Consider the following 24,293-nt stretch of genomic DNA (forward strand, 5'->3'; position numbering starts at 1 on the left):
TTAGGAGAAGAAGGGTGCCATTCAGAGGGGTGCTCAAGAATTATATAAAATAATGATTTATGTCCCAATACAGTTATGGTTGCATGGGTGTTTGTTTTTATCTTCACATTATATATGTTATATTCTTTTGTATGCATGAAACATGTTATGTTTTTCATTGTAAAATATACCTAACATAAAATTTAGCATTTTAACCATTTTTAAATATACAGTTCTGTGGCATCAGGTACATTCACCTTGTTGCACAACTATCCACCACTATTCATCATCCCAAACTGTGCTTTTGGTGTCATATCCAAGAAATCATTGCCAAGCTCATAAAGCTTTTGCCCTATGTTTTCTTCTAAGAGTTTTATAGTTTTAGCTCTTATGTTTAGGTCTTTCATCCATTTTGAGTTAATTTTTATATAGGGTGTAAGGTAAGGGTTCAATTTTATTCTTTTGCATTATAATAATATTTTAACAGAAAGAAAAGAATCAGAGAACATTAGCTCCATAAGGGGCCCTGCCCACTTACAAATGAAGATACTGGACTAGAGGTAAAATAACAAGCCAAGCTCACACCGCAGGTTAAAGGCAGCAGGGTGCTGGCCGCCAAATGCAATGCGATGCGCTAGACAACCGCCGCGGGGCCCCACAGCTGCAGCTGCCTCTCCGGGTCTGGACCCACCTGTTACCTGCTAGCCCCTCCCCTTTCCCCGCCCCTGAGCTGCGGGCCCTCGCGACTTCCGGGTTTTAGGGGGAAAGGTAAACAGACGGTGCGGGTCGGAAGGAAAGCCCGGAAAAATCTTTGGCGTCGCAGGAACCGTCAGCAACAGGTTGTAAGGCGTGAACTCCAGCTCCGTTATGGTCGGATATCCAGGCCGCGTTTTCCCTTCTCTCCAGGCCGGGGAGGAGCCTGGGCTCGCTCCGGCGCGAAGGCCGGGGGCGGGGCGCGCATGCTCCGCCCGGATTGGCTGCTCTGAGCGGCGCGGGACTTGGCGGGAGCTTCGGGCGGCGCCGGCGCAGAGAGCTGCCCGATGGCGCCCCGGCGTGCGCGGTAAGTACTGCCGAGCGTCGGAGCGCGGGGCTGGAGGCCGGCTTTGCCTTCTTCCTCTCCGCCGCCGTTTGTGCCTCTTGGAGCTGTTCGTGCTGCCGCTGTGGTTCTTGTCCGAGTAGCTAATCGCTCGGGGCCTCGGCGTCCACGCCGGTCAAACGGGTCTATTCATAGTCTCAACCTCCTAGATTAAAGGAGTTACGGTTTAAAACTATCCAGCGGGTAGGAGAGAAAGCTAGTGTCGGCATTGCTTTGTGTGGGTGAGCGTAGTTGAAAATAGTAGGTCTCAAAATACTAGTTTGAAAACAAAATATTAAACAAATCATCATTAAATGTCTACTGTTTGTCAGATATGTTCTAGTGACGTTTGCACTCTAGCCGATGGTATTCGTATTTTGAAGACCCTGCTGTTTTTGCAACACAAACTACAGACTGGAAACTGACACAAATCTCTGGCGGGGGGGCCAAGCGGCAGCTTGTTAAGCCGGCATTCCAGGGTGGGTCGAGCAGTTTATTTTTATCAAAAGGGGCATGTATTTAGAAATAGGTTGCGAAACTGCGCTCTAAAAGGTTAGTCTTCATGGATTCGTGGAGAATTCCCATCCAAGGTCCGGCCTTGGCTAGTTACAGACGGCACACAAGACCGGACGCCGAGCAGTTCCTCCTGGGCGGTGGGAAGGCTGCCTGGAGAAGGCGGTGTTTGTAGGAGCAGGTTTGGGATGGAAGCTGGAGGTGGGGAAAACTGAGACTAAACTCCTGTGGCTCGTGGAGAAGAACTGAAGACGCCCAGTGGAGAAGAGGGTTAGAAAAGAATATAGTAGCCTTGAATGTCAGCTGAAAAGAGTTCAACTGATAGGTCAGTGGTTTTTGTTCTTTTTTTTTTTAAACTCTGGAGTTTGAGACTCGTGAAGCCTATTCATTCCTTCCCTCCAAAACACATTAGTGCACGTACAACAAAAATTTTACAGGTAGATTATCACAGTTGTCTTCATCTTTTGGAAGCCCCACCTTCACTCAGTCTAAGGTAGAGAGCTTGTTGAAGATGTACAACTTTATCTTTTTACCTTATTGTCCAAAGGAGGGAGTGTGAAGGGGTGTAAAGAGGGCAGGCTCTGGATTTGAACTAATGTGAATTGCAGTGCAGGCTTCTCTCCTTCCTGACTCTGTGTTGCTTTGGGCAAGCATACTTCTGTAACGTGGGATTCACTTCTACCTTATAGGACTGTTAAGTTACATGAGAAAATGTGTGTATAAGAGCCAGCTGCAGGATGGAACTGGTGTCAGGTGCTTAGTGTTAGTGTACCTCCCCTTTGCTCAGTTCTGCAGAAAAAGTCGATAATTGCTGATTGGGACCTCAGGGAAACAGGATAACACCATGATTAGGAGTTTTCCATGTCCCTCACGAAAGAGATATGTTATTTTATACACTGATGATAGGATTTGGCCTATAAAAAGTATAATTAAATTTGTAGGGTACAGGTTCTGCTTTCTAAAAGGATTTTTGCCATAATTTAAGTTGCATTGGCTGCACCCTATTAATGTAACTGATAAGGAAGATAATTTGGAACAGGTCACAAGTTAGTGTTTTCCCCAATAATTTAAACATTTCCTAACTCTCTTTTGTGTGTGTGTGTGTGTTTTTGTTTTTGTTGTTTGTTTGTTTGTTTGTTTTTGCTGTTTAGTAGCGCAAGATATTCAAAGAACACTTTAGGAAGAACACATTCCGTGAAAGATGTAAGTTATCTTTTTATGTTTAAATGTAATTTTCTCATAATTGACAATACAAAATAACATTTTGTGGGGACCTCAGAGTTTTTTAGACTTCACTTGGTAAGCTCAATGTTTGTTGTAGTGAAAAAGTGTATTCCTTTCCCTCACACTTTTTTTAATATAAAGGAAAAAATGACCTTTGTGAACATTTTAGAATCTTCTTTTTTCTGAGCCTACGTTTTATTTTCATTTACATAATTGACATCATGTAAAAATTGTACAACTTTCTATATTTTGCTTTTTTGACTTAAAGCCATTACTCCATGTTTCAACAATTATTTACGATTTCATGAAATTCCACTTAGTCCGCATTACAGTTTTAATTTTCTTTAGGATAGAGTCTTAGGATAAATAAACATATGTCAAAGGCAGGTGCATTTCTTTAACACTCTTTATAGCTAATTCCAAATTCTTTTCCAATGGCTTGTCCAGTTGGCACTGGAATTCACATCGTATGTGATACTGCCTATTGTTCAGGTCGCCAGGCAGTTGAGAGTTCTTTCTGCTCTCTGTTCTGCCTCTGGCTTCCTCTGTCTTAGGTGGTCTCTCTCTACACTGTGTGCCCAACCCTCAGAAGATGGTTCTTTTCCTCTCTGTGAAACCCTGGGATGCCTCTGCAAGATTTTGCCCAGTGCTCTGCTCCCACTTCAGCCTTGGCCCACTGGTTCTTTGGTTGTCTTTCTCAGCTTTCCTGCCCTGCCTCTCTGCCCTTGGGAGCTGAAGTCCAGTGTGCCTTGGCAGGATTTCGCTAAGCTCCTTAGCCCTGTTCCCAGCCTTCCCTAGCTGACAGTCCAGAGTGCCGGGAATGGATTTCCTCCCCTTTCCTGTCCTCCCTCCGCAAGGAAGCTGCCTTACTTGTGGTGGGGCCCCCTTTTGCCTTAGGGTGGAAGATCTGCCAGCTCTTTTCTGGCATTCCACCCCCAAGCACTCCAGGAATGATTCTTTCAGTGAGGGGCTGTGAGTGGTAAAGTTTTTGTTTCGTTTGCCAGTTTTGTTTCTTCATCTGTATATCTTACAGAATTGTCTTATTGTCGTATCTGATAATAGTATCCTTCCACATTTTCCAGAACTACTATGGAAGATTTTCTCCTGTATGTTTTCATCTTTCGTTAGGATTTGGGGTAGCAAACTTCATGGGCTTACTAGTATATTGAACTGGAAACCCTGGTGTGTTTCCTTTAGTCAGGAGTTTTTACCCCTGAGTACCCTCAGAACCATTTAGGAACTTTCAGATATATGGAAATATTTCTGGGGTGAGGGCCCATTGCTTTCCCTAGGTCAGGGTCTAGGCAAACTATGGCTTGTGGGCCAAATTTTTTTTTTTAACTTTTAAATTTTAATTTTTTTTTTTTTGTTTAGAGACAGAGTCTCACACTGTTGCCCAGGCTGGCATGCAGTGGTGCGATCATAGTTCACTCCAGCCTCCAACTCCTGGGCTCAGGCAATCTTTCTGCGTCAGCTTCCGGAATAGCTAGAATTACAGGCTTGTGCCACCACACCTGGCTAATTTTTTTTTATTTTTTGGAGAGGTGGGGGTCTCGATCCTCCTACCTCAGCCTCCCAGAGCACTGGAATTACAGGCATGAGCCACGGTTCCCTGCCACCTGTCTTTGTGCAGCCATGCATGCTAAGAATGATTTTTATATTTTTAAATGCTTGAAATAAAATAAAAATATGACATGTGAAAATGATGTGAAATTAAAATTTCAGTGTCTGTAAGTCAAATTTTATTGGAATATATCCATGCACATTCTTTTTTGCATTCTCACTGCCTGCTTTCACTCTGATATGGCAGAGTTAGTGGGCACAACAGAAAACTTGTGGCCTGCAAAGCTTAAAGTATTTACTCTCTGGTCCTTTATAGAAAAGTTTGCCAATCCCTGCCTTAGATTATCAAAGGAGTCTGTTTCCCCAAAAAAGTGTTAAGAATTTATTTATTTATTTGAACTGATGCATTATAATTGTGCATGTTTATGGGATACAATTTGATGTTTGGATACATATATGTGTTGTATAATGACCCAGTCAGGGTAGTTAGTGTATCCATCATCTCATGTATAAGAATTGCTTCTTTGGGCAGAATTGCTTCTTTGGGCAGCAGCGACAGCAAGAATATCCTTGCTAAATAAATCAGCTTGTAATGTTCTTTGTGAGAGCCAATTCAGTGACTTTGACTTTATTCACTTTTAGAAAACTGGTCGAAAGCACAAGCCTTCTGATGTGTTTGAATTTCCTGGTGATTCTGATAGCTCAAGCACTGGCAGGCTGGGTGAAAATGAGAAAGATGAAGAACCTTATGAAACCTTTGGTTAGTATTTTAAATTTTTATCCTAACGTGACTTTAAAGGAACAAAACATAGGCTAGATATAGTAAAAACATGGAAATATCTTCAAATATAAAAATCAGTTGTCTATATATAAATATTAATATAATGTTCTGGGGAGTACTTGGATAATTTGAATTAATTTCTCTCACTTCTAGGTACATTGAAACTAAGAACGTTATCAAAGTAGAATTCTTCTCGTAGTGTGTTAACTGCAATCACGTAGGGACACTTACTATAGTGCTTTGTAACAAGAGGAGTATGAAATATATTGCTTGCTCCATTCCACCAACTGATAGAGCCATTAACTTAAGGAGGAGGAGAGTTGGATAATTTTCTCAGATCTTAAGCTCACTGAGGCAGGGGATGCTTCGGGAGAGCCGGTGGGAGAGCTTCACCCCTGTTCTCTGTAGTCTGAGGGGACAGGGTTGGTGCCCGGCTACCCAAGAGTGTGTGACCTGTCCAGGTGGACTGCTGCTCTCACTACATGTCATTGGCCACACCAGAAGCCAAAAATGATGCAGAGTGTCAAGTGCCCCCACATCTAGAACAGTAGTAGTCAGACGTCTTTGCTGGAATAAGTTTTAAAAGAATTTTGAAAACTTAAGTACTCTCCCATATTTTTCATTTGGCGTCTAAAAATTTTCAGTCTAAATTTTTGTTAATAAAAGAAAATATACATTTTATAAGATGAGAAGTAATCATCACCAGAATATATCTTTTATTATGACTTGATAAAAATGTTTCAATTACTTATCTAAAAGAAGTCAGAATCTGAAAGATCTGAATCTGAAAGAAATCCCATCATTTAAAAAATCGAGATGTAATTCATATACTATAAAATTCAGCCTTTTAAAGTATACAGTTCATTGGTTTTTAGAATATTCACCAAGTTGTATAACTGTCACCATAATCTAATTCCAGAATATTTCTGTCACGCTAAAAAGAAACTCTGTACCCATTAGCAGTTGCTCCCTGTTCCCCCTTCCTTCAGGAAACCATAGATCTATTTGCTGTCTCTACGGATCTTCCATTTCTGGACAATTCACATAAATGGAATCATCGACACTGGTCCTTTGTCACTGAGTTCTTTCACTTAATCTAGTGTTTTCAAGGTTTATCCATGTGGTAGCATGTATCTGTTTCATTCCTAAAATTTTTTATAGCTCAGTAATATTCCATTGTTTGGATATGCCACAGTTTGTTGTTCATTCGTCAGTTGATGCACATTTGGGCTGTTTCTGCTTTTTGGCCATTATGAAAAATGCTGCCATGAACATTCAGGTACAAGTTTTGTGTGGACATATTTTCAGTTCTTTTGAGCACATACCTAGCAGTGGAATTGCTGAGTCTTACGGTAATTCTGTTTTTAACTTTTTGAGAAACTGTTTTACAAAGCAATGCACCACTTTACATACCCGCAGCAACGTGTGAGAATTCCAGTTTCTCCACATCTTCACTAAAACTTGTTCTTATCTGGCTTTTTGATTCTAGCCATCCTAGTGGATATGAAGTGATCTCATTTGAGTTTTTTGTGTGTATAATAAAATATACGAAACATAAAATTTACCATTGTAACCACTTTTAAGTGTACATTTCTGTGGCAGTTAAGTACATTCACATTGTTGTGCAACCATCACCACCATCCATTTCCAGAACCTTTTCCATCCTTTCTAACTGTGAAACTTTACACCTGTTAAACAACAACTCATTCGCATCTCCCCCCCAGCTCCTGGCAACCACCATTCTACTTTCTGTTTCTATGCATTTGAGTATGTCAGTAACCTCGTGTCAGAGGAAGCATGCTGGACTCAGTGGCTCACGAATGTGATCCCTGCTACTGAGGAGGGTGAGGCAAGAGGATTGCTCGAGGCCAGGAGTTTGAGACCAGCCTGGACAGCATAGTGAGACCCATCTCTTAAAAAAAGAAATGGAAAAAAATCAGCTGGGTATGGTGGCTCATGCCTATAGTCTGAGCTATTTGGGAGGTTGAGGCAAAAGAACTGCTTGAGCAATTCGAGGCTACAGCGAGGTATGATTGTGCCACTGTACTTGAGCTTGGGCGACAGAGTAAGACCCTATTTCTTAAAAAAAGAATGGGGGGGAAGCATACAATAACAGTTGTACTTTTGTAAGTGGCTTATCTCATTAAGCATAACCTCTTCGAGGTTCATCCATGTTGTAGTATGTGTCAGAATTTCCTTTTTAAAAGCTGAATAATATTCTATTGTATGTATAGACCATGTTTTGTTTATCCATTCATCTGTTGATGGACCCTTGGGTTGCTTCCACCTTTTGACTATTGTGAACGATGTTGCTATTAACATGGATGTACAAATATCTGTTGGAGTCCTTGCTTTCCTTTCTTTTGGGTATACACCCAGAAATGGAATTGCTGGGTCATGTGGTAGTTCTGTGTTTAATTTTTTGAGGAGTCGCCATTTCCACAGTGGCTGTACCACTTTACATTCCCACCAGCAATGTATAAGGGTTCCACTTTCTCAACATCATTGCGTATACTTGTTTTCTTTTTTGGTTTGGTTGTTGTTTTTAATGGAGATGGAGTCTCGCTCTGTCTCCCAGGCTGGAGTGCAGTGGCACAATCATGGCTTACTGCAGTCTTGAACTCCTGGCCTTAAGCAATCCTCCCGCCTCAGCCTTCTGAGCTGGGATTACAGGTGCAAATTGTTCTTTGTTTTTGTTTTTTCTGGTAATAGCTATCCTAAGCTTAGGGTGTTAAGTGATACGTTGTGGGTTTGGTTTACATTTTCCTAATTACTAATGATGTAAAGCACCTTTTCAGCGTGCTTATTGGCCATTTGTACAGCGTCATTGAAGTGTCTATTCAAACGTTTTGCTCATTTTTAAATTGGGTTCTTTGTCTTTTTATTGTTAAATTATAAATCCAACTGGTGTGACTGGTTCATGTGAAGATTTGGGATTGGTCTATTTCTCTTTTTTCATATTATTCACGGCAGTAGAGTAAGTAAATCCTTTTGCTCAGCTGAAGGCAATACAAAGTATATTACTAACTTTAAAAATTGTGTTTGATATATTCTTTATTTAAGCATCTGTTTATTTGAAAAAATGCCATTGAGATTTGCACTGTCAGGCTAAAATTTGAGCATGAAGAAATGGTTGCCTGGCTCTTGCCAGACTCCCCATAGCGATTCAACTCTGTCACTACTGGCCACAGCTTTTCCCATAAGTTCTCCTCCCCTGCCGCAGTCCTGAGGGTCATCCCTTTTGTTTCTCCTCTTTCCTGAGTGGATAAGAGCACCCTCTTCCTCTTACCATCTCCTTTCGATACCTTTCCATCAAGGCCATTTGCCCTCCTTCTCTTCCTCATTCAAGGTAACTTTTTATGCTGTCTAAAGGTTCTGGTGATCTGGAGTGAAGTGGAGAGGAAGGGAAGTGAGGGAGGCCTGGAGTCTCTCCCCAGGGGCCATTCATTCGCAAATACTGAGTGGCCACTGTGTGCTACGCACTTTGTGAGGTGCTAGTCACAGGAGTGGACAACCACTCGAAGCTTAGAGAGTTTATAATTAATGCAGTGGCCTCCCAAGTACAGTGTAAGGTACTCAATAGGGGTGAGGAAAGAAAATGTTAGACTTCTTATTTATATTGTTTTTTAATCTCATTAAAAAATTTATGTATGATATATAAGTACAGTAATATAGGTTTAAAAGTTATAAATATCCCTGTACGTATGGGTGATATGGTTTAAGTTTTATTGGTGAGGTATGGGATCAAAATATTTAGGATGTGGCCGAATTGATTTTAGTTAGCCATTTAAATAAAGATTGTTTTATACTCCATTGCATGGGAACAATCCTTAAATACCACCTAAACAACCAGAATTTTAAAGTTGTACTGTTTTTTGTCTTTTGAAGATCCTCCTTTACACAGCACAGCTATATACGCTGATGAGGAAGAATTCTCCAAACATTGTGGATTATCTAGCCCTTCAGTTCCTCCAGGAAAAGTAGCAAAAAGGTACAGCTATATGTCAACCATTTGTTTATTTATGGTTAATGGGGTTTCTGAGGAACTCTTTAAGATAGAAGCTAATAAAACTAAAGCTTTTTAAGATCTTTTGAGCCAACTTGTTAAGTGTTTCCTCAAGAGAACTGCTGCCTTTTAGGAGCTCCCCATTTCCTGTATGGGTGCCATAGAAGGCCCCGTGCCAGTTTGGATCCTTGAGTGAGTAGACGCTGAGGCAGAGTTAGGCATGGAAGAGGTTTATTAGTAACGTCTGTGAAGGTTAAAGTTGGAAGAAGCAGCACTGGGCAGAGTTGGCTTTCAATGGAGCTACGGCACTTGTGGTTCTGACCAGCCTGCCGGGGAACTCTCGAGGAAAGGGTCACTGTTAAAGGAGGCCTGCGCCAGGCAGAGTAGCCAGGCCCCGGTGCCGTCACCATGCTTAGTTACTGGCCGGGGACGGCCCGGTGCTGCGTGGGCTTGATGGCTCTGCAGTGGGAGGCTGTCCGCTCACTATAGGGAGATCTGTGCGGTGCCCTTGATGGCTGTCTCCCAGCCTCTCTGGTCACATCCTTTGACTTCTTCCTACATTATCTTTTCTTGAAAAATAGATTCTGTCTGTATTCTGCAGTTTCTCGAACATGCCAGGCTTTACACTACCATGCTGTTACATTCACTTTTCCTTCTACTTTAAATACCCTTCATTCCCCATACTTGTGTTCCTGGAAAAGTACTTTCACAAGTCAGCTCAAGCGTCATACCCATTGGTGCCTTTCCTAACCCCTCAGCCGTGTATCCATTTCATCTTCTCTGTCTGATGTTTGCTGAGTCGTCACTCTACACTATCTTCGGCCTTCCTACTAGACAGTGAACCCTTTAAAGGAAAGCCTTTCGTTTTTAAGGTAATATTCACCATACTTTGCATTTTGAGATTGGTGTTAAATAAATGTATTGAATTAAATGAAAAAATGAAAGAATTTTCGGCCGGGCGCGGTGGCTCACGCCTGTAATCCTAGCCCTGTGGGAGGCCGAGGCGGGTGGATCGCTCAAGGTCAGGAGTTCGAGACCAGCCTGAGCGAGACCCCGTCTCTACTGAAAATAGAAAGAAATTATCTGGCCAACTAAAAATATATATAGAAAAAATTAGCCGGGCATGGAGGCGCATGCCTGTAGTCCCAGCTACTCGGGAGGCTGAGGCAGTAGGATCCCTTAAGCCCAGGAGTTTGAGGTTGCTGTGAGCTAGGCTGATGCCACGGCACTCACTCTAGCCTGGGCAACAAAGTGAGACTCTCTCAAAAAAAAAAAGAAAGAATTTTCATCTCACATCAGAAGTTGAGGTTATTTTTTTCGTTTTCAAAGGATAAAAGAAAGTATTCCCATTTTTATCACCTAATGATGGGCCTCGTGGATTAGATTTTAGTGCAAATTAATGGCCCATACTCCTGGGACTGGTCACTTGGAGGAAGGTGTAGTTCTCTTTTTTTTTTTTTTTTTTTTTTTTTTTTTTGAGACAGAGTCTTGCTCTGTTGCCCGGGCTAGAGTGAGTGCCGTGGCATCAGCCTGGCTCACAGCAACCTCAGACTCCTGGGCTTAAGCGATCCTACTGCCTCAGCCTCCCGAGTAGCTGGGACTACAGGCATGAGCCACCATGCCCGGCTAATTTTTTGTATATATATTTTTAGTTGGCCAGATAATTTCTTTCTATTTTTAGTAGAGACGGGGTCTCACTCTTGCTCAGGCTGGTCTCGAACTCCTGACCTCGAGCGATCCACCCGCCTCGGCCTCCCAGAGCTAGGATTACAGGCGTGAGCCACCGCGCCCGGCCAAGGTGTAGTTCTCAGACACGACCACAAGGTGCTGCAGTAGCGGAACACTGGTACTTAACTTGCCTGGGTGACCTGGCGTGGCCTGGGTGTCGGAAGATGTGGGAGACAGCCAGTAAATCTGGGAAGGTGGCGGCTTGCATGTGACAAGTAGAATATCTCTTCATTAAACTGAGCCTGCTTTCATGTCAGACAAACAACTTATAGAAGATATGTAAATAAAAATGGAATGTGTGCAAGATATTGATGGCTTGTTCTTTGGTACAGTTTGAACACTTCTGAAAGTGAAGCAAGTGAAAACGAATCTGTAAAAATTAGTGCAAAAAAGGTATGTAGGAGTGTTCTCTCTTCTATTTTAATTTATAAGAGTTTAAATTATATTTTGATTGGATGCAAATAGAGAAAATGTTCTGTAAAATATTCATTTCCAGATAGATTGGATGTAGACAGAAAAGATATTCTGTAGCAGTGTTTTTCATAGAGAAAGTATGTTATGTTTTAGAAGATACTTTTACATTTTGTAGGAAAAAGCAAGATATTTTTATATCTGAAGTGTTTTTCATTAAAGAGGTCTCAAATCTCTTTGTACTTTGTCAGTTTTGGTAGCATGCATGGAATATGTTTAGGTTGTGATTTACCAAGGCAGAGTTGGTTGTTGGGAGTGTATATTTGTAGCTCTCTAACCTAGTTTTTTTGTCCTAGCCACTAACTATGTTGCCATCTTCCTATTATGTTCACTTTTGAAGTTTAGAAATGAGAAATATGGACTTCATGGTTTTCTACTTTTCTTAGTAAGAATTATAAGCATTTGTATTTCCTAGACCAGTAATGCTGTTTTCTTCACACAGCCGAGAAGAAAATGCAAGCCTGTCAGAGAAGAGTCTGACAGCACTGAAGAAAGTGATGTAAGAAGAAAAGTTAAATTAGCAGGGAAAATAATTACAGAACATGAAGCTATTCCAACTACAGCATCTTCAGAACTTTCAGAGAAACCAGCTGAATTGGTCACTCCTAAAAAGATAGGACCACTTACTGCCCAGCCCTCTGTTGAAAGAGAGACCCCGGCAACAGAAAATCGACCGGTAAGAAGGTGTCTGCCATTCCCTTGGAGAGAAAAAAAAGTTTATTGAAAAATGTGTGGGAGGAAAATATAAAGCATTTTCTCTCTTCCCTTCAATCTTTTAAAAGATAAATTTTATATTTTTCTTAAAATAATAAAAATAGCCTCCAAAAGAAGCTGACAAATCAGGAAGAGGGAGGGGGAAAGGTGGTGGATGCGCTTAGAATACTCACCGAAGGCGTCTTTCTAGTCCGCTGCAAGCCAGGTTTTTAAATCAAGTTATTAAGCGATGTGGTCAACACTGTCCCACCAACAGAGATGGTGCGAGAGGTGGCCCGCGGTCCAAAAGGGACTGTGCAGCCTCGAGGGCACAGCCCTACATCTGCCCCACTGGCAAGTGGCCACAAGGGTGGTCCTGCACAAATCCCCAAATTTGTTACCGCCCATCTGGGTCCCTTGCCCACCACCCTGTGAAGGCTAACATACTAAGACAGCAGGAGTTGCAGTGGAGAAAGAGTTTCATTTTGCAAGGTGCTAGGCAAGGACAGGGGAGTAATTTCTCAAATCTATCTCCTTGAGAATTTGAGGGGCTAAGATTTTTAAAGGTAGTTTGGTGAACAAAAGGCCAGGGAAGTGGGTCTGCTGATTGGCTGGGGGTGAACTTACAGAGTTGGGAAGCAGAAATTGTCTTCTTGGCTGAGACATTTCCTGGGTAGGTGGTTGCAGGATGCAGGACTTGTTGGATCGGTTCCCACACGTGGCCAGTGGTCTGGTTGATGTCAATGGGTCTCCCTGAATGCAGAGTCTGGAAAACTTCTCAAAGACCAGTCTTAGGTTTTACAATAGTGATGTCATCTTTAGAAGTGATTGGGAAAGTCACAAATTTTGCACCTGTCAAGGAGATGTGACCTTAAGCAGTGAGCAGTTATAGCAGTAGGGAAGTTAGGGAACAATGGCTAGTTAACTTTTAGTATAACTTTTATAGAAATCAGACTTTTATCACTATTCCTGCCTTATGGCCTTAAATTATTTTAATATAGACAATTTCACTGGATTGGACCTTGATGGGGGGGCGGTAATCATACAAGTCGTCTTAGAATCTGCTTAGCACAAACTCCAGTCTGTGTCTCAGTGGTGCATCTGCTCAGAGGTTGCTTTTAGGCTTTGTTTAGGGTATGTCTAGAGTAGGCCATACTCTAGGGCAGTATTAACAGAAAAAACCCAAACTCTGTAAAATAAAGAGGTTTATTCCCAGCCAAATATGTATGACCACAGCCTAGGGACCCACACCCAAAAGTCTTAAGCAAGTGGTCTTGCTGTGGTTGCATTACAGTTTGGTTTTATACATTTTAGAAAGAAAGGAATTGCAGGTAAAATCATAAATCAGTACATGGAAGGTGTACATTGATTGGTTTGGCCTAAAAAGGCAGGACATTCGAAGCAGGAGTTTACAGGTTATAGATGGGTTTAAAAATTCTTGGATTTGTAATTGGTTAAAGAAATGAAGTTTTATGTAAAAGCTTGGACTGTCTTAAGTTAAGGAAGTCTGTTAATCAGAGACAAGCAAATTGTCAAGCAAATTGGTGGCCTACAGGTGATTTAACCTTTGCTCTGCATGGCCTTATGTCCTGTTTATAATTTAGTATCTTACTGTCCAAGGCATCCAACCTTGCTTCCCTTTGTGGCCATGAGCTCAGTTTTAAGGTTTTTCTGGGGTTCCCTTGGCCAAGAGGGGGTCCATTCAGTCGGGGTGTGGGGCTCAGGATTTTATTTTAGTTCACAGCAGTGTTTCTCGATTCGTTTGCATTCTTGCATCCCTAAGAAACCCTTTTAGACTTTTTTCCCCCTTCCGTCACAAATACAATTAAATTTTAATACTACAAGTATACTGTATGTCTCTTTATATACTGGGTCCCTGTGAAGGGTCACAAACCATTTTAATATCGAAGTTTTCAAACCCCCCCACTCCACCCCCTCCCGCAGAACCAGCTGTTGCCCTGTTGAGGACAATATTGACCTGAGATAGCACGCTAAGTGTGGTCTTTCTGCTGAATAGCCGGGTTGAGGTCTGCATTTTCTAATTTTCCCCAGTGCTACTTGTCCTCTCTTACGTGTTACGCTGTTTTCCCATGATAGTCGCTTTCTGGTAGACTTTATGTCTCACCCAGTACATGGACAGTACTCAGTCAAGGACTTTAGGGTAGCTCCCCGACCAAAAGCCCACCCTCTCCTCTGGGCAGCTTATTCCAGGTGCTGCCTCTGCTGAGTGGGATTTCCACGCTCTGCACAGACTTCAGCTTGCTGTGCCCCCATCTAGAAATTGTATGTGTGGGGAGTGACATTCATGGGGCTCACCTTCTGAGTTTCCCTTTTTTTAGGGAACTCAGTCTTGTGTTGCTGTTGTCCTACGCCTAGAGAAAGTTGCCGCTCCCAACCCCCACTTTATGGTTGTTTATGGCAAGAGCTAGTGCAGAATCTGTTGCTTCATCACAGCTGGGAGCAGAAATAACACATGGTTGGTTATCTTAAGTAATAAAAGTTCAACTTCCTCCAAGGCAACGATTGTTGTAAGTCAACTGAAAATGTTATTTTCTTTTTTTTGTGATGGTTTTATTTAATTTTTTGCAATGTTTCCTTATATTAAGTTAGATAATTTATATTAATACAACTATTAATTTAGAACTAAATATGAATTGCTAAAGTATTGAATGGCAGTGTTTGATAACAGTCTTAATCTTTGTTTTAAGACAAAGAAAACTTAAATATAATAAAAACCTATGCTTTTTTTGTAGAAAAGTCAGGAAAAAGGGAAGATGTCTCGTGGCACAAGAGAGAAATCAAGTAGTGAAACTACAGACTCAGGTGCAGAATGGTATTTTATACTTTGTCACTCATTCAAAAATTTAATGGGAAAAAAACTCTTGTTAATTTGTGAAAGTAGTAAATTGTAAATACGTAAAATTGCCTCTTTTAGAAATTAAGAATATGTGACTTTGGAGTAACATTTTTTTTCTAACATTTTGTCATGAAAATTTTCAATGTACAACAAAGCTGGAAAAATGTTTTAGTATATATTCATATATCCATCACTTAGATTTTACAGTTAACATTTTATTATACTTGCTTTGTTACCTATCTATCCACTAATCCATTTTAATTTAATACATTTTAAAATAAATTAGATGTCAGTAGTTCTGAAATACTTCAGCATGCACATAATTAACTAGAGTCCAATGTTTGTTTACACTGTTTTCTTTTAATGTAAAATGTACATACTGCAGGTGGTCCCGAGGACAAACCGAGCGGCACACAGAGAGTCAGAGAATCAAGGCTTATTCGCCAGCGGGCTCAGAGGGGTCTGACCACCAAATTCTGAGCCTCGTCTACCCAATTTTTCCCACCTTTATTAGTAGGGGTGGTCCAAGGGGTGGGGTCTCAGGTGACTAATGTCCACCAGGTAATAGCTTTAGTGTTATGCTGATGTGCCAGGTAATAGGTTAGTTGATGGGCCAGGTGATAGGTTAGTATTATGCTGATGCGAGTCTTCCATGAGGGGTGGGGGTGTCAGGTGGCTGCTGTGCCAAGTAATAGATGGGGGTTTTCCTTAACAATACAGCAGTGAAATGCCCAACTCTTAAGTGTATAGTCAATTGAGTTTTGGGAAATGCAAACACCTGTACTATAGTTTTGCCTATTCTGGAATTTCATATAGATGGAATCACATAATATGTACTCTTTTTATTTATTGATTGTTTTATTTTTATCCACTTTCTGTCAAGGAAACATAGTATGTACTTTTGTACAGGTCATCTTTCAATTTTTTCACTCAGCATAATTTTTTTTTGAGAATTCATCCATGTTGTTTTGTGTGATTTTTATTCCGTTGTATGATTATACCATAGTTCATCCAGTCTCTTATTGATGGACAACTGAGTTGTTTTTGGGTTTTGGCTATTATGAATTAAAGTTGCTATGAACATTCTTATGTTTTTGTGAACATGTTTCCATTTCTCTTAGTTAAATAAAAAGGAGTGAAGCTGCTGAGTCATAGGGTAGGCATATGTTTAATTTTACAAGAAACTGCCAGACTTTGGAAACTACATTCCAAAGGTAGTTGTATAATTTTATATTCCCACCAGAAGCTGCACAATTTAAAATGTTATTAAAAATATAATGAACAGCTTCATAGGAGGTATAACTTCTGGTGTTCTGTTGCACAGTGAGGTGGCTGTGGTTAACATTATTGCACTGTGTATTTTAAAATAGCCAGAAGAGGATTTTGAATGTTCTTACCATGGAGAAATGATAAATGCATGAGGTGAGGGATATGCTGTAATAAATACCTGGATTTGATTTCTACACAATGTGTACATGTATCAAAACTGTCCTCTATAAATATGTACAATTATTATGTGTCAATTAAAAACAAAATTAAAAAAAGAATCCAGGGCCTCCAAAAAAAATAGATGAAAAGGAGAAATCTGCCCTCCACTCCTGACTTACAGCACCTAAATATCTAGAAAAACTTGAGGCTAACAAAGCTGGCTTTTGAGGGAAAAAAACTAGAATAATCCTATGACTATCAAATTCAATCAGCAATTAAAAATCTTTCTATAAAAACAAACTAACAAAAAACACCCAGTTCCAGATAGTTTTATAGGTGAGTTTTAACAGACATTTAAGGAACAGTTAATTCTAATCTTAATGACAATGACACCGAAAGATAGACCAGAAAGATGCCCATGCATATATGGAAACTTGATGAGTACATGACAAAGACAGGATTGCTGCTCAGTGGAGTTTTCCCTGTAGAGAAATGAAATGATGAATGAGACTTCCTCTGACTGGCAGCATAAATAAAAAAGCAGTTCTAGGTGAATTGAAGACTTAAATGTCACAGGTAAAATTGGACAGTCTTTACAAAAAATATAGGAGTATTAATAAAAAGACAACCTCGTAGAAAAAGGGCAGATGGCACCAGCAGATTTTTACAGAAGAGGAAACAGTAAAACATTTGAAGGGAGTCCATTCCTAATTACAGATTATAGTTACAGTGAGACACCGTTTTTGCACCTACTAAATTGGCAAATAGTTCAGTCTCTCAATTCCAAATTTAATGAAGATGTTATCAGTGGGAATCCTGAACGACTGCAGGTATAAAGAGCTATAACCACTTTAAAAATCATTTTGGCATCTCTCTTGTAAAGTTCAAAATAGGCAGACTTCGAAACCTAGCAGTCGCTGTGGGTGTATTTACTAGAGAAATTCTTGCACGTGTCCATGAAACGTGTATGTGAGTGCTCCTAGGACTACCTGTGGTGCTAGCAAAATACTGAAAACAGCCTATCACAGTAGAACTGGATAGATGAAGGAATCGTGGTTATATTTATGTGATGGAATGGAATACAAAAGCAAAACCTTTGCTGGTACATTAACAAATATAAAAAGATCAAAAACATGCAAAACTAAACTTTACATCCCTTAGGAATATATTCACATTTGGTACAGTTATAGTGAAGAATAACATAATAAACCCAAAATTCAGAATGGTGGCTACTGACAAGGTTGGGGATGCATTCGCGTGGGGATATGCAGAGTGCTTCAGTGTCTTGTTAAGCTGTACTGTGGTCCCAGGAGTGTCCCTTTTATTATTCATCTTTATGTATTGCACACACACAAAAAAATGTTCTCAGTGTATAAAATAACTCATAATAAGTCAGTCATGGTGCCGAAATTAAAAATGTTACATAAGAATGGATAGGTTGGATAGAATGGTTCTTAATTAAACTCTAGCTGGACACAGTGGCTCACACCTGTAATCCTAGGACTCTGGAAGGCCGAGATGGAAGGATTGCTTGAGTTCAGGAGTTTGAGACCAGCCTGAACAAGAGCAAGACCCCATCTCTACCAAAAAAAACAAAAAAAATTAGCTGGGTGCAGTGGCTCACACCTGTAGTTGCAGCTACTTGGGAGGGTGAGGCAGGAGGATCACTCAAACCCAGGAGCATGAGGTTGCAGTGAGCTATGATGATGCTGCCGTCCAAAAAAAAAACCCAAAAACTTTTTAAAATATCTTTCTATTAACCCTGAGAGCGTAAGAAAGATTTTAGTTGGACTGATAGGGTCTTCAGATATTGTGTCTTTTATAAAAACAGGACTACTTTTTACAGATTTTTCTAGAAGTCCTGGTGAGCTGAGCTTAGGTAAGCAGGGATCTGGGACCCGGGGGCAGCGGCTGCACTGGGGTGAGCAGTGACGTAGGCTTGGCCTGGATGCGTTGTCTTGGTACCTTTTACTAACTTTGTTCCTGTTTCTGTTTTGTAAATAAATAGCAACAAAACAACGGAATGTTTACTGTGTGCCAGTCATTCTACTGAGTGTTTAATGTCATCCTTTTTCTAATCTTTACAATAAACCCATGAGGTATAGGTGCTATTTCATATTTTCTCCATTTTTGAGAAAATTGAGATTAGATCAAAAACCTTGTCTGAGCTTGCACAGCTGTAAGTGGACTCAGCCATGTATGTATTAACACACAAACTACCCCAAAACTTAGTGATTTAAAACAGTGCTCAGAAAACTATTGTCTACAATCCAAATTTGGCCCATTGTCTGTTTTGAAAATAAACTTTCATTGGACCACAGCCAGATTCATTGGTCTGTGTATTGTCCGTGGCTGCTTTCATGCTACAGTAGCACAGTTGAGCAGTTGGCCCGTAAAGCCAACAGTATTTACTGTCTGACAGTTTACAGAAGTAGTTTGCCAACCCCCAATACACAACAACCATTTTATTTGCTCACAATTTTGCTTTGGGCAATCTGCTCAGTTGGTGCCTGAGCTGGGGGTGAAAGGTCTAAGAGTCTCTCTTAATATGTCTGATGCCTTGAGCCCCCTCATGTGACCTCTTTTCATGTGGCTAACTTGGGCTTCCCTGTTGTTTGGTAGTCAGAATTTCACAGACAGTTGACTTCCAGGAGGGAGCATTTCAGGAGGCGAAAAGCGGGCAGAAGCTGCAGATCTCTTAAGACCTGGCCTTGGAAGTTGCACAGTGTCACTCCATGTGTTCTTTTATTCAAGCCAGTCCTGGGGCTGTCCCAGGTTCAAAGGGAAGGAAAACAGGAAAGGGTAGCAAAGAATTTGTTGCTGTTATTAATCCACCACAGCCAAGAGGTGTGCTCAGGTCAGTGTGAATCCGAGATGAACTCTCAGCATGTTTATCAGTTTTGCAGTATTAAATAAGAAACTAATTATGGAAGAAGAGTGGACTATCCTATCAATGAATCATGTTAACATTATGTAAAAAAATTGAGCATGCTTTAGAAATTGACTGATTATAACACTGTACAAATGTATAGTAATTTATAGTTTTGTAAATAAATGGCAGAACATGTTTTATTTCTTCCATTTAATTGAGGAAACTGGGCCTCTAGAAGGTTAAATGACCTGCCTAAGATCTCATGACTAGTAAGGAAGAAGTTCAAACTAGAACCTAGGTCTTCAGATTCCTGTCCAGTATATTACTGTGTATTACTATAATTATTTAAAATAATACACTGAGTGATCTTGATGTAGTCTACACATGGCCTGACAGATTAAAATTCAGCAAATGTAGCTTACAAAGAGGAGCTTTATCTCCAGTAGTGTTCATAACAGCAGACTATTCAATAAAGGCACATCAAGGTAATTAAAAGGCAGCAGTGCTTTTTGGTTGCTTCAGAAATGGGAGAACCAACAAGATAGCAATTAAGAGTATAGACAGGGGTTTGTGAGACTGTGCCCTGGGATAGGAAGTAAGGAGTGAGTCCTATCCGATTCTGCCTAGCTATCTTTTACAATTTGGTGGGACTATTTTTGTTTCAGGCTTTTAGAACCTGGACCTACAGCAAAATTATGAATCAGTATATTAAATTGACTTATCTTAATATTCTAGATACTTCCGACCTTGTAAATATTTGGTGTCTAGAAGGAAAGAAAACCAGTGATATCACAGAGTTGGATATCGTTTTGCCTACATTTGAGAAAACCCTCCTACAGTATAAGTAAGTCTTTTGATATTATGATGTATCCACCTAATAAATTTCCTTTGTCAGAAATTTTTGCTCATCCCACAGTTTTTGATATGTATTATTTCACTAACATGATGAAATAGTTTTAGATATTTTTACATTTTCATTATAACTTTTTCTTTAATACTTTGAATTATTAGAGTATGTTTTTCTATGTCCGAATATGTGACTTTTTAATTTAAATTTTTGTGTTAACTTTCTATCTTAAATATGTTGTGGTAAAAGATCATAGTCTGGTGATACCTTTTCTTTTTTTTTTAATTTTGAGGCTTTCTTCATGGCCTAGCATATGATATGGAATCTCTAATTGTTGGATCTACTTAGAATGTCTAATTATTGGATCTATGTGGAATCTGTGATTATTCAGTTTTTCCTGGTACTTCTATCAATTTGTGCTGTATATATTTAGAGACTACTGGGAACATCATGTTTAAAATTTCTGTCTTAAAGATTGAACATTTTATCATTATGTAGTGACCCTCTCCATTCCTAAACATGCTTTTAGGAATGTTAAGATCTACTTTACCTGATGCTAATTTTTGTCATTAGCTTTCTTTTGTGAGCATTTGTCAGATTTTACATTATTTTTAATTTCTTTCACTTCCAATCCTGTGTGACCTTAAACCTTCATGTTTCCTCTTATAAATCTTTTTATTTTTAATTTTATTTATTTTTTAAAATTATTGTGAGTATGTAATAGTTGTATGAGTACATATGATGTTTTGATACAGGCATACAATGTGTAAATCAGGGTAATCAAGGTACCCATTACCTCAGGCATTTATCATTTCTTTGTGTTAGGAACATTTCAATCCCACTTATTAGTTATTTTAAAGTATGCCATAACTTACTGTTGACTGTAGTCACTTTGTTATGCTATCAAATATTATTCATTCTAACTAACTATATTTTTGCACCCTCTGAATCTTTTTAAATCCTATGTGTCAGTCTTTGAATTTCAACTGTTCAGTTTAGTCCATTAACATTTATTGTAATTATCAGTATATCTGGAACAGTATATTAATATATTGTTTTTACTTTAAAGTCTTTGTTCTACTCTTTGATGTTTTTAATCCTTTTTAACTTAAAATAATTACATTTATAACTCCTCACTTTTTTTTTTTTTTTTTTTGAGACAGAGTCTTGCTCTGTTGCCAGGGCTAGAGTGAGTGCCGTGGTGTCAGCCTAGCTCACAGCAACCTCAAACTCCTGGACTCAAGTGATCCTCCTGCCTCAGCCTCCCAAGTAGCTGGGACTACAGGCACGCGCCACCATGCCCGGCTAATTTTTTCTATATATTTTTAGTTGGCCAGATAATTTCTTTCTATTTTTAGTGGAGATGGGGTCTTGCTCTTGCTCAGGCTGGTCTCGAACTCCCTTGACTGATCCTCCCGCCTCGGGAGGATCCCAGAGTGTTACGATTACAGGCGTGAGCCACCAGCCTGGCTTCCTCACTTTTAATATTAGAACTTTGGCATGAGCACCTATCCCTTGGTCTTTTTTCCATTTCTCCCATTCCAAACTACATAATATTTATGACACCTGGAGACTTAATTCTGGATTAAAGTAAATAAAACTTCCCCCTTTTTGTCTTATAGTAGCCATTCTAATGGGTGTAGCATGGTATTGTGGTTTTGGTTTGCATTTCCCTTGTGATTTTGAGCATCTTTTCATGTGCTTGATGGCCATTTGTGTATCTTCTTTGGAGAAATGTCGGTTCAAGTCCATTTTTGATCAGATTGTTTGGATTTTTGTGGTTGAGTTGTAGGAATTCTTTATATTCTGGATATTATCCTCTTACTGTAATAGATAAATGGTTTGTAAATATTTTCCTCTGTCCCATGAGCTGCCTTTTCACTCTTTTGTTTCCTTTGTTGTGCAGACATTTTCACGTTTGATGTAATCCCATTTGTCTATTCTTTTGTTGCCTGCACTTTTGGTGTCATATATAAGAAATTATTGCCAAATCCATCATGAAGCTTTTACTCTACATTTTCTTCGAGTTTTATAGTTTTGGGTCTTATGCGTAGGTCTTTAATCTATTTTGAGTTAATTTTTGTATGAGGTAAAGATCCAACTTCATTCATTTGCATGTGGATATACAGTTTTCCCAGCACCATTTGTTGAAGAGACTATCCTTCCCCATTGTGTAGCCTTGGCACCCTTGTTGAAGATCATAAGCCGTCAGTATACGTGAAGGTTCATTTCTTGGTTCTCTGTTTTGTTGGTCTGTGTGTCTGTCTCTATGCTGGTACCATCCTATTTAGATTACTGTAGTTTTAGTTATATGCTTGGAAATTAGAAAGTATGAAGCTTCTTGCTTTATTTTTCTTCTTCAAGATTTTTTTGGCTATTTGGGGTCCTTTGATATTCCACATAAATTTTAGGATTTTTTTTCTATTTCTGTAGAAAATGCCATTGGGATAGCATTGAATCTGTAGATTGTTTTGGGTAATATAGTCATTTTAACAATATTAAGTTTTCCAATCCATGGGCGTGGAATGTCTTCCCATTAATTTGTATCTTTAATTTCTTTCAGCAATGTTTTGTAATTTTCAGTGTACAAATCTTTCACCTCCTTAGATAAATTTATCCTAAATATTTTATCCTTTTTGTTATCGTAAATGGAATTATTTTCTTAATTTCCTTTTTGGATTGTTTATTGGTAGTACATAGAAACACAACTCATTCTTTTTGTTTGTTTTTTGAGATAGTCACACTCTGTCTCCCAGGTTGGAGTGCAGTGGCACAATCACAGCGCATTGCAATCTCCAACTCCTAGGCTTAAGCAATCCTCCTGGCTGAGCCTCCCAAGTAGTTAGGACTATAGACACATGCTACCACACCTGGCTAATTTTTAAATTTTTTTGTAGAGATGGGGTCTCACTGTGTTGCCCAGGCTGGTCTCAAACTCCTGGCCTCAAGCAATCCTCCCATCTTGACTTCCCAAAGTGCTGGGATTATAGGCATGAGCCACTACACTTGGGCACACTGGTTTTTTTTGTTTTGTTTTGTTTTGTGTGTGTGTGTGTGTGTGTGTGTGTGTGTGTGTGTGTTGACTTTGAACCTGGTAACTTTATTGAATTCATTTATTAGTTCTAACAGGCTTGTTTGTTTGTTTTGGTGGAATGGCCAAATTAACCTTCTGCCTTAGGAAACTAGAAAAAGAAGCAAATTAAATCCAAGGTAAGCAGAAGAAAATAAATAATAAAAATTAGAGCAAAAATCAATGAGATTGAAAATAGGAACTCAGTGGTAAAAATCAACGAAATCAAAAGCTGGTTCAGTAACCTTCTAGCCAAGCTAACTAAGAGAAAAAGAGAGAGGACACAAATCACTAATATTAGAAACAAAATAGGGGACATCATTAGAGATTGAACATTAAAAGGATAATCAAGGAATAATATGGACAACTGTATGCCCGCAAATTTGTTAATCTAGATAAAATAGACAAATTCTTTGAAAGATATAATCAGCCAAAATTCCCATAAAAATTTGAACAGACTATCTAAATACGTCTATATCTATCAAGGAAATTGAATTAATAGTTAATGACCTGCCCAAACAGAACTCACTAGTGGGCTTATTAGTGAATTCTACCAAACATTTAAGGAAGAAATTATACCAGTACTCAGAAAAGTTTCAGAAGACAGGAGCAGAGGGAATACTTCCTAACTTATTCTATGAGGCCAGCATTATCTTAATATTAAAATCTGATAAAGACATTACAAGAAAACAGACCAATATCTCTCATGAAAATAGGTGCAGAAATACTCAATAAAATATTAGCAAATTGAATCCAACAATGTATAAAAAAGAATTATTTTCTTCAGTGTTCCATGGAGGCAAAAAATGGAATTAAAAAAAAAAGAATTACAAACCATGACCAGGTAGGATTTATCCCAGATATGCAAGGCTGGTTCACCTTTTAAAATCAATCAATGTAATCTGTCATATCAACAGGCTAAAGAAGAAAAATCACATAGTCATAGTAGATTCAGATAAAGCATTTGACAAAATCTAATACCCATTCATGATAAAAACTCAGTAAAGTAGAAGGGAACTTTAACTTGATAATATCTACCCAAAAACCCTGTACAGCTTACATCATACCTAATGGTGAGAAATTAGAAGCTTTCCCACTAAGATCAGGAACAAAACAAGGATGTCCCTTCTTACCAGTCCTTTTCAACATCGTACTGGCAGTCCTGGCTAATGCACTAAGACAAGAA

The 24,293-nt window shown here is 39.4% G+C and overlaps 1 protein-coding gene across 1 annotated transcript in view; it reads left to right on the forward strand.

Moving 5' to 3' along the window:
- Positions 1-993: 993 nt before the first annotated feature.
- CENPU (centromere protein U) overlaps positions 994-24,293 on the forward strand; it is a 29,364-nt gene continuing 6,064 nt past the window's right edge. The window contains exons 1-8 of the mRNA XM_045552413.1: positions 994-1,039; positions 2,719-2,770; positions 4,997-5,114; positions 9,024-9,126; positions 11,202-11,262; positions 11,783-12,016; positions 14,787-14,856; positions 19,926-20,034. Of these exons, the coding sequence (XP_045408369.1) occupies positions 1,020-1,039; positions 2,719-2,770; positions 4,997-5,114; positions 9,024-9,126; positions 11,202-11,262; positions 11,783-12,016; positions 14,787-14,856; positions 19,926-20,034 (767 nt within the window). The 5' untranslated portion in view covers positions 994-1,019. The remainder of the gene's footprint in view (positions 1,040-2,718; positions 2,771-4,996; positions 5,115-9,023; positions 9,127-11,201; positions 11,263-11,782; positions 12,017-14,786; positions 14,857-19,925; positions 20,035-24,293) is intronic.

This window comes from Lemur catta, chromosome 5, assembly GCF_020740605.2.
Source record: "Lemur catta isolate mLemCat1 chromosome 5, mLemCat1.pri, whole genome shotgun sequence".
NCBI lineage: Eukaryota > Metazoa > Chordata > Mammalia > Primates > Lemuridae > Lemur > Lemur catta.